General features: G+C 43.6%; 1 protein-coding gene across 1 annotated transcript in view; it reads right to left on the bottom strand.

Moving 5' to 3' along the window:
* Window positions 1–17,062, bottom strand: part of pappa2 (pappalysin 2) — a 46,356-nt gene that overhangs the window by 15,974 nt on the left and 13,320 nt on the right. Inside the window, exons 8-23 of the mRNA XM_084706686.1 lie at window positions 16,596–16,778; window positions 16,085–16,388; window positions 14,318–14,446; window positions 13,817–13,902; window positions 11,795–11,997; window positions 10,422–10,541; window positions 10,104–10,239; window positions 9,697–9,871; window positions 9,290–9,452; window positions 8,638–8,815; window positions 7,330–7,543; window positions 6,047–6,215; window positions 5,646–5,778; window positions 5,107–5,228; window positions 3,940–4,011; window positions 952–1,050 (exon numbers count right to left, since the gene is read on the bottom strand). Coding sequence (XP_084562812.1) covers window positions 952–1,050; window positions 3,940–4,011; window positions 5,107–5,228; window positions 5,646–5,778; window positions 6,047–6,215; window positions 7,330–7,543; window positions 8,638–8,815; window positions 9,290–9,452; window positions 9,697–9,871; window positions 10,104–10,239; window positions 10,422–10,541; window positions 11,795–11,997; window positions 13,817–13,902; window positions 14,318–14,446; window positions 16,085–16,388; window positions 16,596–16,778 — 2,486 coding nt within the window. The remainder of the gene's footprint in view (window positions 1–951; window positions 1,051–3,939; window positions 4,012–5,106; window positions 5,229–5,645; window positions 5,779–6,046; window positions 6,216–7,329; window positions 7,544–8,637; window positions 8,816–9,289; window positions 9,453–9,696; window positions 9,872–10,103; window positions 10,240–10,421; window positions 10,542–11,794; window positions 11,998–13,816; window positions 13,903–14,317; window positions 14,447–16,084; window positions 16,389–16,595; window positions 16,779–17,062) is intronic.

Genomic DNA, 17,062 nt, shown 5'->3' with positions numbered 1-17,062 from the left:
CATTTGTTTGGCAGTAACTATTTCCTTAGCTCCATGTTGGTCCTTTGCACAGCAGTGGGGGAATCCAAACACTCTTTTTCTAACAACCTTTGAAAAAGGGATGTTTTTTCTCTCTGCTACAAACAAAGGCCAAATCATTTTGGAGTAGTTACCATACGTTACACATCTTGTCCAATCATGATATCATGACTCTAAAACATACTTACTAATTATTTGTGAAAACTAATATGAACTGTGCCTCTAGCAATCAGACTTCCATGGCCTACGTCAATATTTGATTTATGTCAAGAATAGGCAGACGGTAACGTCAGGAAGAGACAGGATGTCCTACTGGTTGTCTTCAAGTCTGTCACCCAAGCATGCTGCCAGCCTGAACCTTGCTTGGATCCAAACCTGGATTCGAAACAAATCAAAGCAGCCCATCGAAGTGGACCCAGTGCTTTGGAGACCATGAGGCAGTTTCCATGGTCTGAAAGCATAAACACTGCAGCCCCGATTCCCTTGGACCCACAGTGGCAGAATACCGTCTCTCACGGTTTATTTCCCTTTCTCAAAGCCTGATAGTTTAACTGGGGTTTTACAGTGGCAGAGGACCACAGACACCTGGCCTCAGACCCTCATAAAAACACAATTTAGCAGGTGATTTATTTATGACAGGACCAGGCACTCCTGAGGTCCTGGGCTCACTCGTTCATCCAAGTGGGAGCCAGCGAGAACTTGCCGCCATGAGTCATAGCGCTACGGACATGAGAGAGACAGGAAGTTCCAGCTGCTGGCTGCAGACTCCCAGGAATTAATAGGTAACATGAATATGCGCAGCAGTATGTAAAATACTTAGGGAAAATATCATCACAACCAGAGGAGTGTCTGCGATGGAAGCAGTGAGGAAGTGTTTTACTTTGGGGTTGGGAAGGGGTCCATGGTAAGGTCAGTCAAATTTGATTTGTTTACCTTTCCTGTGGAGAGTGTAGATGGACAGCAGTCTCCCCCGTCATACTGGCAGTAGGCCCGGTTGTTGATGGTGTCACACCATCCATCTTTCTCAAACGGCTGAAAGAAGAAGCAGACCCGTGTTGGAGAGGAGGATTTAAATGTCTACATGAATGCTTTGTTTTTGAACTACAGTTTAAAGTGATTTCTTACTTGTACTCAAACTGCACTGACACTTTTGTCTTGCCCAGAGCCAATGGAGTGGGTCCACAGGTGCAAAAGGTTTCTACCTGAATTCACTAAAGCAGCAGCAGAGGATATTGCTGCCCTCATCCCAGCTCAGAGAGCACAAATATTCTCTTTCTTTCCCTTCCTAAACTCCAGGCCATATATCTAGTTTAAATGTTGTTTTGTTTTAGATTAAGCTGGGTAATAATATTTTTGTAGCAAAAAAATCAACCTGTTGGGGGATCTGGCATCTTTGTCTTGGTTAGATGCAGGTTACCTAGGTTACCTGTCCTGGCCTGTCCAAGACCAGGGATGGCAATAGATTACTTAAATGATCAAATTTAGGGAAAGATAAAGCCAAATAGGTCTTTGCCCCCAGATGGTTTGACCTACACTTTATGAGCAACACTCGTTGACCCCTTGGCAAACAACGAGACCATGAAACCTACTGAAATATCAAAAATATGAACACCCAGGGCTTTCATAAGAACACTCACAAAGCAGACATAAATTCTCCCAAATATCCGCAGCCCAAATTTTTTAACATGTTCCACCCCTCCACTTCCATTTTTTATTGTTTGGCACAATTTCAACAATTTCCCTCCTTTTTACGTCTCACCCGAATGTTTCCAGGGTACTGTGAAGAGATGCTTGCCCTTTTTCCATCTGTGACTCATTCTGTTTTTCATTTGATAAAGCAGCCGCTTATGAAATCCAAAGGTGATAAGAGGTGGTAGACCACACGGACGGCTTTGACAACCACTGAGAGATTCAGGATCCTGGGAGAGAGGTGTGAGTCATCTCCATTTTTATAACAAGACTCTGGGCTGCGTAAACTGTTATTACACAGTATCTACAGTTGGTTTAACAGTGTCCTTAAAAAAAAAAAAACACTGCCGTTTGAATTCTAGTAAATGGGGAAGAATTAGTATTTTAATTGCTTCATAATTTGTTTACATTCCAGACACTATTTTTCCAAAGCGACTTACAAATAACTTTCTTAAAGATATTTATTGCGCATTGTCATCCCAAAAATAATTAGATGGGGAGGAAGGTTACCCTACTTCTTATGTTCTCTCAATCAAGGTTTATTGATTTCTTGTGATCCTTGACTTCTAGAGCGAGACTCTAGATGAGTTATAACAGCAGACAAAATGGATAGGGTAATTGGTCATGCAACTTGCATCAAATTGTCTATTTAAAGAATAATGCCAACACTACACTTATTGTCTCACACAGCATCAATTCTATAAGCAAGTTTACCATTACCAACACTCAGGGTGGAGATCATGTCAAAATATGAACACTGCAAACTGCAACAATCAAAGCTTACGAACCACATGTTTATTGATTAAACATAAACATCCCAAATGTGTGTGTGTGTGTGTGTGTATTGGGAGGGTGAAGGGGGAACCCTCAGAGAGACTAAGAGACCAGGCAAGTTTAATGCAAAGTGAAAGCTCCTCTAAACAAAATAAAGTCCATAGCAACAACTTACAGTCGAATGTTTTGAGGCCCTTCTAAACCACTTCCTGATTGGAACCCAGAGCGCCTTAGAACTTGCTAATTATGTTCCACTTAAGTTCATTCTGAAATGTGGTCAAGTTTGGCTTTTTTTAAACAAATCCTTGAATGTGCGTATTGAACTAAATGTGAGATAAAGATATAACAGCATTAGTTTTTGCAGGTGAAAAAAGTGTGTAAAAAAAAAACATTCTATTACAATAGACATACAAAACATAATCATAAAAGTATTAAGTTAATATTAAGTTAATATTAATTTCCCCACCAGTTAGAATAACTACCCACAATAATCTTAAGGAAAAATGAATGAATTGTATTTTGGACTGAAACATAGTTTGAACATGAACTTTGAAAGTAGATACTCATCTCTGCAGGTTTCTCTTCCTGCAAATCGTAAAGGAAAGAACACCAGTGGATTCCCAGTAGGTTTATTTTCTGAAGTAGATATATCTAAAGTGTAAAGCTAGTACACAAACACGTTTGCCAGGCAGATGCTTGTAGTACATTATGTTATGCTTTAGCTGACCGCTGCAGTGGCACAATTTACAGTGTTTTGGGAAGAAATGTGCTGGCCGGTAGACCGAATATTGTAATGCATGATTCATGACAATGAGACATAAACAGACAGCGTTTCGTGGATAAGTTGAGGTTATATCAGACTTGGATGAAGAAGGTCAAAAGCATTTATACTGAAATAGTTTAACTTCAAAAAAGGTAACCGAGCAGGAAATACCCATTTCATGAACTTACTCTGACTTACTGCAGTAGCAGTACAAGCCACTAAAAAGAAGGGATTCCCAAAACTGAATGTTCTTTTAAAGGAAACAGCTTCTGTGAACAAATATCACGATGAAGCCTTTCTAACACAAATCACAAGGCTATGTTAAAAACAGATGACTTATTTATATAATACATCTTATTATTGCAAGGGATGGATTCGATTAGGTCAAAGGCTTTTAAAGTCTGCGGCAGATCCAGTTTGTGGAATAACAGTAACAGAGAAAAAGGAGATAGAACAGAAACTTTGGATTGGCAGTGCTCAGAGTTACCTCATCTCTCTATCATGTTGGTTAAAAGATAGAACAGGACAACAGACTAACACATTGGACTTTATTGACTAAGTATGTCCATGTACTGTAATACACTCAACCCCTTCAACATTCACCTGTTCTAAGTTTGTTGTTATTATTATGATTGTTTAATGGTATATGTTTAGCTTTTATGAAGTCAGTCAGACAAACTGTTGATGGCACTTACCTCACAAGACTGTATGCAGTGGATGAGTCTTGGGTCTGGATACCACCTAATCATCCCTGTGCAGACTATGCTCTGCAACGAAGCATGGATGAAGAGAATGCAATTAGTGATCGTGATTTAATTGTATGGTCATTATGACTTTAATGTCTATCAACATAAACTAACAAGGCCTTCTGTGTTATGTTTTCAGTTGCCATAGACACTGTGCATAAACAATATACTGTATATTGTTTCTATGTATGTCCCTAGTAAAGACAGATCTCCATGGCGACTCCTAAATGGATACTTTTCTCCAGCTGTACATTTAGTTATTTAAAAGATGTAGGCTCATTCCTCCTCAAACCACACCCATATAATGATCTGATTTTAGAAAGAGCTGATAGCTAGACACCTTTGGTACTGTTCATACCTGATTTTATTTCATTTGCACATTTTCTTGAAGGATATGACGATGCAATACTGTTATTGATTAACTGACAAAGAATTTGGGAGTAACTGAATATTCCTTTGTATATTGTAAGAGCTTGGCCAAACCAAGGATTCAGACAAGATTCCCATCTATTCCACTTTACACAAAAACTTTAAATCACTATACCTTGCCAGTAGTACGCAAGTTATCAAGCTTTGTTCCAAAGTATTTGGCCTGAGGCTGTTAACTTGATGCCTGGCCAGCCAATGGAGGGTCGAATGGTGGGAGTGTTTATGCCTGCTTTTGCATTGAAGGAATCCTCAGAGAAGGTTTTGGGAAAATTGCCCCTCTTAACCAAACAACTCTCCATGTCATGCTGACATTTCACTCGAAATCGTAGAAATTCTTCAGTAGGGATTTGCGTGTTTCACAGATTCTTGAAAGGCCTGTAATGGGTGCTGATGTCAGAGGAAGCTTTGCTGTCATAGCTCACTTTCAGTGCCAGACAAAGGCGCAGTAGTCTCATAATGAGCATCTTACTACTCCATACAATTGTCCCCGGGAGGAAGGTGGCAGGTAATTAAGTTATTTCCTAATATTTTAATAATAATGACATGATCAAATATAATGACTCCCTCCTGGTCAAGAGCATCAAAGCTGTTGTTTGGGTATCCACTGACAAAAACAAGTAAATCAGTCAACTGCAGCAGAACTTGAAAAAGCCTCCCTGTCACAGTCTGCTACCAACGACACCTCACCTGAACCTTGCTGGGCAGCATCCAGTGCCTGACTGTGTCAGCTGTGGTGCTATTGGCCAGAAGCACTGGGTCGCGCAAATCCATGTTTAATGCCCCAATGCATGTTGGGTAACAAACAGCACCTGTGGGGATGAAAACAATATGTTGTTCCTACCACTAATTTACATGAGCTGAATTTATTCATGTGTAAAAAATAAATAAGTGTCATCTGTGTTTCAGAAACTTGGCACGTCAGCTTGTTAAGTGTTTTACCACCTGTTGTATGCTTTGGCCCTGTTGTGTTTCCCATTAGTGCATGTGCCTTCTGGGATACAAGACAACAGGCTAAAACTGAATTATTATAATTACAAATATCTTAGGTCTTTGGGCAAAACAATTACGAAATACTGAAGGGATCTTGGCTAAATGCGTAAATGAAATCTCTGGGTAGGAGCAATTTAATTTCAATTCAGTTGGATGTGTGCTTTATCTTCAGTAATCTCCACAAATACTTGATCTGTAGTCTGTTGATATGTGTGCAAGTGTATCAGGCCCCTTACCAACATCTAGGCCTTCATCACAGCTGTACTCCACAGAGTTGAGGTTGGGGGGTAAAGAGCAGGACCCCTCTATCCTCCTACACATTGTGAACTCATCAGTCCACTCTCCCTCTTTTGTGCAGCGGATTGTGCTCTGGTACAGAAGAGGTCACGTTGGTCATTCAGCACAGGCAACATTGACTTTCTATTTGAAAATCTTATAAACATTCACTAATAGCATAGCATGTCATGATGCCAAACATTCACCCTGGTTTTTTAACTACAGAGTATCCAAAAGAGGCTGCAGAAGCCAAGATATTTCAAACGTCTAGTGTGTGTGTATATACACACACATATATATTGACACACACATAAAAGATATGTATGTAAAATGATGAGAGTTGTGATGGATAAAACCTTACATTCCCTGAGGCGTCAGGACACTGGAGGGTACAGAGACTGCCATACTGCAGGCCAACAGTGCAGGTGTACATCCCCTGGAAGACCTCAGGTAAAGGAGGGCAGGACACTGGCTCACACCCCCCCTCCTCCCACAGACCCCCCTCCAGACACTCCACCTTCAGAAACCTCCTAGGGAGAAAGGAGGGGGCGGTACAAAGGATACAGTACGGAACAGTAATGCAGCACTTATCCCAAGCACATTTACCAGGACTTGAAAGCCTCTGTAATCAAAGGTTACTTAAGCATACTTTTAGAGTGCAATTGTTAGTATTAGAGCCTGTTTGAAGGTTAACATTTCAGATCAAAACGAGATAACTTAAGATAATAATTTGGCAATCTGCTTGTACATATTGGATGAATAACTTGTAGGGGGGTGATACAAGCATTTAGATATCTTAACAGCCAGTCTTTAAAACCATAAAGAACCCCAAGTGCAAAGTGCCTACCTGTCATAAAGTTCATGTCATTGTAGAATTATACTGGCCACTCACCAACATCCCTAAATAGTAATTGGACCATGCCAGCCTATGTATTTGCATATCTACATACCATTGGAGTAGGTGAACACACTGAACTGTGAACAACCTGCCATACAAAAAGGTCCAATATTAAAGGTACTGTATATTGCTGCCTTGAACAAAGGCAGGATTATATAAACCAGCAGTGGTGGCTGCATGTCTTGCTAATGGTGGACTTCATCTCATTAGAAACATGTGAATCAGGTCTTATAATGAGGGAAAACTACCCCATGAATTAAACTGGGAGAGCTGTAATGAGGAGAGCGACCAATGGTATGATTGTTATTGGAGGTTTATGTGAGGACTCTTAGAAACCATATACAGTTTGCAGGTGATGGTGATCTAAAAATACTTGGTAACTGTTAGGATTGTTCTGTTTAAACCTGCATTTAAAGGGGAAATATGTGATTGTTATGGTGTTACATTAAAGAATAGTCAAGTATAAAATAACCACTTATTGAAGCTAAGCTGTGAAAATATCCAAAATCTTGAAAAACAATAAGCTATTGTAAATTACCATTAATCTGTGCTATATCAAGTATTAACACATTAAATCAGTATCGCTACAGTATTCTGCAGTTGATATAGCCACATAGGTGATAGATGCATAGTCATTTCTGTATGTTCCTTGTGAACGTGTGAAAGCAAAACAGTTTCTATAGTTGAATACTGCATCATAACAAAGACAGATGTGACCAATCACAAAATTAATAAAAACTACTTACTTCCGTGTCACCTTGTTCAGGCTGCCTTTTACATAGTATCCTGGGTTGCATTTGTAGCGACACACGGTGCCCATGTCATGGCCTGAGGCCTGGCAGTGTGGCACCAGGAGTCTGGCGTTGGGCATCATGGGGGCTTCAGGACACTCTATCTTACAGTACGCCTCAGGGAAGGACCACAGGCCATCCTCCAGACACACCAACCTGTCACTGTCACCTGGAACACACACGCAAGGAAACGTCACACACCTTCCACGGTCAAAGAAAACAATGTGTCGGAGACTTTTTGAAAACATGTAGGATAGTTTTCCAGTTTGGATACATGTTGGAAATGAAATTAGCCAAAACCTACAGATCTTACTTTTGAGCCAGAGTCAAATCTCCTGATCTAATTGATTGTGCATAATGTGAATGAATGAACTACAAATGAATTACTTCACACACAGGTCTGTTTTGTGGTGCCCAAAACCACATATTAGCTGGCCTCAGATTATGTTGTGTGTAGGTGTGTTTCTATAATAATAATGCTTTAAAAGTTGTGTTCATTTTATTGGTCTGTAAAATGTAATGAATCTTTTACCTAAGTTCTTTTATAAGGTATTCAAACATCCTGTGTTGCCGTCATTATCAAAATCGAATGCAGCTGCATAGTATAAGGATCAAGAAATTGCTGACAGTGTGAATATAAGAGATTTTCAGTATACAAGAACTGAAACAGCATATGCACACAGCAGTTTAGATAAACATAAATAAAAAACAATCTTTCCTTCACTAATTGAAATAGTAACTATTTTGATCTGTACAATATATTCATTTTCATTTGTATGAACAGAGGCTGACCATAACATGTTTCAGAACAACCTGTAGCTTGACAGAAAACCCCTCAGTGGTTGATCCCTGTTTCCTCAGCCCACCTGTCTGCAGCTTCCTACAGCTGCTCCTTCCGTTCCGTTTACACAAGCAGAGCCTGGGGCCAGCGCCCCCCTGTTCACCAGACCTGGAGCTAGAGCCCGACCAAGCTGCCAAGCAGCTCAGCAAGTCCCGGAGTATTGGCCTCCTTCTCTTACACAAACCCACCCAGGCCTTTACAAAACACCTCTGCAAGCTGGCCTGCAATGTTACCTCAAGTCACAAACCCTTTTTGAGGTCAAAGAGAAAGTAGAGAGTTCAGGTAGATTTTTTTTCAGTTCAAATAATAAGACATATGGCACACGTCTTCACACGGTGAACACCAGTTGTCCTACGAACCCTTTTCCAATCCAGACATACAACAGAATAATGGTCCGGTTGACCACAGAGTGTTGTGCCTACCTTGGAGTATAGCAGGTGGACCACAGGAGAAGGAGCACTGCTTGCCAAACGTAGTTCCCCAGGGACAACTGAAGATGGCGTAGTAGACGTGAGACTGGTCGGGGAGGCCGCAGTCGATGGGCTGGCAGCTCACCGTGCGGTCCCACGAGCCATGGACACACTCCAGCTCTGTCTCTCTCTGCGCAGCAAAAACGGTGGGAGTCAGGAGGCTGAGCGGTTAGGGAATCTGGCTACTAATATGAAGATTGCCGGTTTGATTCCTGGTTGTGCAAAATGACGTTGTGTCCTTGGGCAAGGAACTTCACCCTACATGACTCGGAGGGAATGTCCCTGTACTTAGTGTAAGTCGCTCAGGATAAGAGCGTCTGCTAAATGACTAAATGTAACAACAAAGCTCACATTGTTCCGATTGTACCACTGACTGTTACACTTGGTGGCGCTATTGCTTTGGTTGACGCAAATCACCACCTTGTTACCACCTCAGTCACTTTAAGAGGTAGGACAAGGTTAAGAAGCAATTAAAGACAGCCTTTTCTTTCTCCTGTAATCACAAAACTGCATCCGTGCTAATGCTAACACGCTAATAACAACAGCAAGATAAGAGCTAGGACCGTGTCCTGAACTATCCTTCCCCGCCGGTGTAGATGCTAACCTGGTTGGGTGGGCGCTCCTTGCCGCTCAAGACGGAGAAGGTGAAGCCGCGGTGACAGTGGACGGAGCAGCGGGATGCCTCCCCGCCGCCTGTACAGTTCACCTCCGCATGCTCCAACTGCGGCGCGCTGCATATGTCCATCTGGCACGGCCGACGCAAACACCTGCATGCGCGAGAAGGAGGGGACTTCCTGACGTGGTCGCATGTTTCGAGAGTGCACCTTTTTTTTGTACGGTCAAGTGTTGATTTGTGTTTGGCTGTCGGTGCTTATGGGCACTTTACAAACGGTGTGTGTGGGGGTTTTGGGGTAGTGTATGCATGTGTTTTTTCTGGTTGTATGTGTGTCTGTGTGCTTGTGTGTGTGTGTGTGCATGTGGTAGTCCTGGGAGACCCCACCCTCAGCGCACCCAGTGAGGGCGAAGGCGCTGAAGTGACAGGAGGTCCGCAGGTTCACTCCGGTCACGGCCACGTGTGGCGAGGAGAATCTCAGCAGGACAGCAGTGGTCAGGAAAAAAGGCTGGCTCAGGTTGTGGGTTATGTTTACCACCAGTGGGTTCTGCTGGCACGACAGCATGTAGGTACCTGCAAAGGACACAAATGGATGAGAATGCATACCTATAAGAAAAGCTTGTTCATATCCAGGGAGAGGAAGCAGACAGTGAGGCACGAGCAAACTGGACTGTAAGTATCTACGCAGTTCGAATGACAGCAAGAGACAAGGATGGGGGGGGGGGGTGATGGAGAGCACAGGAAACACAGATACAGTGAATCAAGCAGCACTTCATGTTGCTGAGTGGAAAGCGCTGCTGCTTACCCAGAGAGTGGTTTCTGCCAGCGGTGTCGGACAGCTGGATGGAGACCGTCTTCCTGCACTGCTCTCCTGGCCAGGCCCCATCTGAGGCCAGGTAGACAATCACAGATGCAGCTACCCCGGGACGAGCAAAACCTACCTGCAAAGACATACAATCAATCAAGTTTTAGACTAGTCTGAGAGAGAGAGAGAGAGAGAGAGAGAGAGAGAGACTCAGAAGTTCAAGTTTTAGGCTAGTCTGAGAGAGAAAGAGACTTAGACAGAGAAAGAGAGAGACTCAGAAGCCAAATTTCCCATTGGTGTATCACAAATGTACCATACCTTCAGCCATACTGGGTGCTCCAGGTCATTATAGTCCTCGCTATAGGACATGGCAGTACAGGGGACCCAGATGTCATGCGATGGTTTCTCACTCAGCTCCAGGTATTGTTGCTGGCAGAGCTAAAGAAAAGGAGGGACCTTGAGATGAACATATATCCCAATACTACAATGCCACACTGTAGTGTTATATACATATACTGCAGTGTGAGGGTCAGGTGGGTGTGAAAGAATATAGGTCCAACTGTGCCAGGCAAGATCAAGCAGAAGGTGGAAAAGTCCAATCAAAATTTGACAAGCAATGTCACAGAGGGCTTCACATTCAGTCATATAACTGAAACAACCTAAACCCTCAAGGGAGACCAGGAAAAAACGAATTGAGAAAAAATAGAAGAAACAAGAAATTGGTCCATGATTTCGAGCTGTGTTGAGAGTTTCGGTGAGAGCAGGGCTCAACCCTAACCTTTTCCACTGGTGGCACTTACGCTACTAACTTTTACAAAGTTACTGGCACAAAACATGATTTGGTTGCATTAATTATTTATAGTAAGCTGCTCTGGATAATAATGAACAATAATGAACATGTTTTGCATATAGATATGCACTTTAATTACTTGCCATCTTTTAAACCACACGCCCTCTTGTTTTGTTTGACATTGATTGGGATAGAGTTACTGCAATAGAAAATGCAGTCAATTATGAAGTGCAAAATGAATTTATTTTAGATTTCAACATGCTATGGTTGGCACAGATGAGCAGACTCCTAAACTCTTAGGGAAAAATGAAATAAATGTGATCGTATCGTATCGGTGTCATAGGTCCGTATCGTTTTCCCGCAAGTGTTTTCCTTGACGAATTCTTCTCAGCCTCATCATTCTCAGCCTCATCATTCTCACTTGCAGGCTCCGTTTGACTTATCGAATCGACATCAAGTGATGGTAATGTTACACTTGAACGTCCCTTCTTAAAAAAGGAGTCAATTGTCTGCTCATTTCAACATGTCAGATTTTAGTATGTTGAGATATATATGCGATTGCTGCGTGCGGCTTGACGAGAGGTAGATTTTTTTTATCACCGTTGCTATGGCTACACCATTCTGGAATGGGGGCGGGGGGGTTGCGGGGCTGAAGCCAAGTTGATTTGTTGAATGCTCAGAGCACATTATAAAACATATTCTTAAAATACACATTACTGTTTTAATAAATGCTCATAATAAATCATAGCATATTGCCTAAAACAAAGATAAGCACAAAGATAATCAGTGATACATTTGCGTTTCCCATAAAAAATTAAGGTCGCAATGGCATTTCAAAAGGTCGCAAATGCAACCATTTCGGTCGCAGTGTAGAGCCCTGGGTGAGAGGGGCCTCCCCTACCTTGGTGAGGGAGGGTTCCCCCGTGGCTGCCAAGGCTGGGCAGCGGTGGGGGTCCTGGTGGGATGCCCAGGCTGTGGAGGCCCACTGGTCACTGTAACCCTGGGGGGTAAAGTAGCCGCAGTCCAGCACGCTGGAGCCCAGACTCCTCTCAAAGTCCTCACACACACCATCCCCGTCAAACACGTAGCACCGACTGGGTTCCCCTACAGGTGGGGAAGGGAGAGAGGATGCACAGACACAGATACATGGGGCCAGATGGCTGAGTGGTTAGGGAGTCGGGCTATTAATCAGAAGGTTGTTGGTTCAATTCCCGGCAGTGCGAAATTATGTTGTGTCCTTGGGCAAGGCACTTCACCCTACTTGCCTCGGGGAGAATGTCCCTGTACTTACTGTAAGTCGCTCTGGATAAGAGTGTCTGCTAAATGACTAAATGTAAATGCAGATACATGCACCAGGATGTAAAGCGAACCATCATTGAACTATAACCAGTGTGGTTTCAAACCACTTATCTATGACCTCATATTCAGTTATGCTGATCAAAGCTAACACATGTAGTGCAGCAGGTATGTCACTGAGGGGATTGCATTGTATAGGGAATCAACCAAGAATGTGATTCAGTATGTGCATGGTGATGTCATGACCAAAAACTCACCAACTGGAATGGATGTTGTTTTTTGGGGGGGGGGGTTTATACCAAAGAGGTGTGACAGTAATTGAAACGGAGAGAGAAACACAGCAAAAACAATACGTCATAAAGGAAGTATTGTTCTCGTGGACTAAGGGTGCATAGCTAACTTCAGACACTGCACTTGGCCCAGGTCAGGCCTGACCAGCTGCAGAGGAGCTGGGAGACAGACAGGCCATTGTTGACAAAGGTTTCCGATTAGCCTAACTAATCAAAGAAGAAATATGTTCAAGGAAAAGGCATGGTGATTTCATAACATGACATCACATTGTCTTGCTGGGTTGAATGATGGCATTCACACCACCACCACCCCCCCCCCCCCTTAGTATGATAGGTGTTCCATTCATGATGTAACAGTTAGCATGTTATCAGGAGTCATATGAGGTAAGGTGAGAGATTTCTGAGGAGGAATTGGAGGGAGCTAGTCTACACAAACTCCAGAGAAGGAGCCATAACTATTCTGGAATCGTCTGAGTTCACTAGAAAAGGAGGCTGTTGACACATCAATGAGTAAGACACTGTCTTTAGTGATTAGTCTTTGTTTTGTCAAATCTGTTTTTGCCCTGTTGTTTTTTCTCTTCTCTCTTTCTCTCTCTTTCTCTGTTATTCTACTCTAGAATAAATAGTAAGAGTTTTAGTCATGCCGGCACCAGACTCTCGAGGGGAAAGGTCTCCCTGTCCTCCCACAGCAAAACTGACAGAATGTTAGTGGAAAAGTGGCAGAGGACATTTAGTGACACATTTTTCAATAATATTGTAATTGTTATGAAGAAAGTAATTGTGTTTACATCAAGAAACTAAATGTTTGAGTAGTGAGTCATATAAGAGACAGAACAAACATTCTCTATGATCTATATATCCTATTTCAAATCACAACGCTATGTATTACAGGCACATAATGCTTCAACTAAGTGCACAATGACAACAGGCACGTTACCAAAGCGTTCCATCGCATGGTGGACGAGTTTGATGGCGACACAAGCACACCACAACTATGGAGGTAATGTTAGCTGCTGGCATTTAGCAAGCCTGCCAAGCCCATGAACGAGAAACAGAGACGGCATTTGTTTTTGCCTTGTTTTAGCCTTGTAGTGTCAAGAACAAGCCACAGTATTCTCTCACTGATGAACAGAAAACCAATATAGAGCTGTTGTTACATCCATAGTTCCTGTTCATTATTCCTTCAGACATGGTCTCTTTAAAGTCTCTGTGTTGGGTTAGCACAACAGACCCTGAGGCCATCCTGGCAGTTGCAGTAAAACACTCGACACAGAAGATACTAGAGGATATGCCTGATCTTTGGGATGCATGCTCTACAAGACGAGCCCCTGGTTTACCATTGCAATTGAAGCCAGGTTCCTTGTGACACTTCTTCGAGCATCCATCCCCGTCCAACAGGTTGCCATCATCACACTCCTCCTTCCTATAAAAGACATCACACAAAGATGAGCGAACTGGACGCTCAGTTCAAAGCAGACCCTTATGAAAAAAACCTTAAAGCCACTTTGGGAAAGGGAGTCAGGTGGCTGAGGGGTTAGGGAATCGGGCTATTAATCAGAAGGTTGCTGGTTCGATACCCGGCTGTGAAAAATTATGTTGTGTCCTTGGGCAAGGCACTTCACCTTACTTGCCTCGGGGGAATGTCCCTGTACTTACTGTAAGTCGCTCTGGATAAGACCGTCTGCTAAATGACTAAATGAATAAATGACAAAGATGAGCAAATCGGACGCTCAGTACAAAGCAGACCCTTATGAAAAAGACCTTAAAGCCACTATGGGTCCTAGGTGTGGTGAGCCTGAGGTAGCTGTGAGCAGTGAGTGCAGCGCGGCCACACTGACCCCTGGATGTGTGCGTCTCCGCAGAAAGCAGCCCCGTGGGTGTGGTAGAGTGGCGGCGACAGCTCGCTGAGGACTCCGCCTGCGTCCACCTGCACCCTGTAGAGATACTGCACCCCTTGGACGACCTCCCTGCAACACAGAAGCACACCGCTTCAGCTGCAGGCTCCGCCGAGCGTGACATGTCAGTCTTGGATAAAAGAACAGAAAATTATTGCAGTATAGTTTTTCATACGTTTCGACGTTTTTTTTTGTAATACAAAACGACAGTAGGGTAGCGTTTGGGTAGATATAACCTTGCAGTGTGAGCCAGTGACCTTACACAGCTAAGTGGAGGTCTGCTGGGATACCTGAACCCCTGTCCCAGGCCTATTGACCTGTTATGGTCAACCACTACTATAAAAAGAACATCTTTGGCGTCCCGGCACGACTTGATTACTTGAGACTCCGGCTGGCAGCGAACAAAACCTAGAAAAGTGCACATCATCCTCTCCCTCAGACAGGTCTTCTTTCCACCCCTCTACAAATTGCCCTTATTAATTATGGATTACTCTGGAGAGCGCTCGTCTTCATCACATTCCACTGGAGGAGGTTTAGCTTTGTTTTGTGTCAGGAGAGACTACAGCCAAACTAAGCTTTTGTCGTCTTAATGGACAAAGGTGCGCATTACGACATGTTCTTTTCCAAGACGTTTTAAAAGCTGTTTGGAACATTAACCCTGACCATGTAAAAAAAGACGCAACTCGCACACACATTTCGACCATCCTCCTTTTTTACCACATATTATTCCATTTTTTTTCTTTTACTGCACAGAGAGGAATTAAGGTAATGTCCTTAATGAATTAAGGATCATGTGGTTGGACACCTCTTGGTGGCAGTAGAACACAGTCTCGAAGTTGTGGCATTTTCTTATTTCCCTACATTGACTACCCTCCCCCCCATTCCCTTTTCCCCTTCTCTCTCTCTCTCTCTCTCTCTCTCTCTCTCTCTCTCTCTCTCTCTCTCTCTGTCTCTCTGTCTCTCTGTCTCTCTCTCTGTCTAACAGGCCTCTCACTTATCATGTACTAACCATAATGAGGATTCAAACCTTCGGCAAGAGGAAATGGCTGAGGAACCACTCCAAACAGCAATGGGTGTTTACGGTTTCTGTTGCTCACATTTGGTTTATATTCCAGAGACTCTTCCCCAAACTCAACCCCAACCCTAACCCCCTTCCCTCCATACTTCTTCCCTCCCTTCTCCTCTGTGCAAACGACTTGCCAGCAATCGTCAGCGCATAGCTAAAACTCCCTTCAGTTTTTATATATTTTTTCACTAATGGCATGTGTTGCATCTACATAAAAATGGTTTGACCTACCCTGGAAACACTTCTGAAACTGTTTTGGCAGAGTGATACCCTTGATGTCAATTTGGATCAATATCTAAGCTAGGAACCATACTGAATACATTTGGTTCTTGGTAACGACAAACCCCAGGCTAAAACACTTGAGAATGACAAGATGACAGATATCTCTGAATTTGGGGCTGTATCTCTAAAGCGGTCACTGTGATGTTTTGATCTTTGTACCTGTCATAAATTAAATTCTGCTCCTGACCTGTGCAGCTTGTTCCTAGCCACAGTGGGCTAAGCAGCTTCCACGTAATAAATCTGTGTCTGCACTTCAGAGGCCAAGTGGAACTTGTAGAATGTTCCAGGGCCTGAGGTCACGGTGTTTCCCAGTGTTCCTAAAACATAATGTTTTGATACGTGCCTGTCAGTCTCTAGCTCACCTGTCAGTAAAGGTTTGCTCAGTCTGTCGGGCAGGCTCCTTGTGGAATTGTGGCTTCCGTTGGACCCTGTAGCTCAGAGGCTGGCAGCCAGAGCAGAGGGGGTTCCTGGGGCCCGAGGAGAGCATGATGGCATCGATCTCCATCTTCTCATCGAAAGTGAACAGTCTGACGGCGACCACCCTTTTGTGTGTGCTGAGGCGCAGCGTGAGGGGCATGTCACAGAAGACGTGCTGGGGACCCAGTTCCAGAGACTCGGCTGTGTCCGTGATCAGCTCAATGTTGGCAATGGCCTGGTGGTGATAATCTGTAGTAAACACGGCAGGAGCTCTAATGGATGAGTATAGAGTTTCCCTCACACCAAACAATAGTATTTGCAATCTACTAAAGTCACACACAAAATCATAAAATGACTGAGTCAGTAACATCTGCGGGAATCAATGCCGAATGGCATCCCAAGAGCACTGCGTGTCCCCCAGTGCGGAAGTCCGAGAAGCCATGATGGGGGTCGTACCGGTGGAGATGTAGGTGACCCAGAGGGTGAGGCTGTGAGGGGTGACAGGCCGGAGGAAGCGCAGGGTGAGGACGCAGCCCTTCACGGCAGGGCAGGGGGATGTCACGTTGCCGTCATAGAAGCTGAGCTCAGGGCTCCACGCCTGCAGGCTGGGCTCGCAAGGTTGCTCGACATCTGGAGGGCCTAGACACACACACACAAACACACACACACAAAGACATACATGGAACATGGAAGAACACATGCTTATCATCTGGGTGAAGTATGAGGGAACAGGAGAGGTTGGTTTAGTCCTCGGGAGTGAGAAAGAAAATGGAGTATCCACTTTCAATTTGAATGTGGCTCTGCAAGGTTTGGCAGAAAAAACACCCACAGACACAACAAACAAACAAACAAACAAACAAACAAGGAACTAACGCCAATGGCCTAATGTGGGCTAGGCTTAGCTGTAAGTCTGCCTGCTGTCC

This window comes from Hypomesus nipponensis, chromosome 10, assembly GCF_054491055.1.
Source record: "Hypomesus nipponensis isolate SF chromosome 10, ASM5449105v1, whole genome shotgun sequence".
Classification (NCBI taxonomy): Eukaryota; Metazoa; Chordata; class Actinopteri; order Osmeriformes; family Osmeridae; genus Hypomesus; species Hypomesus nipponensis.
This window is presented reverse-complemented; position numbering and strand designations above follow the sequence as displayed.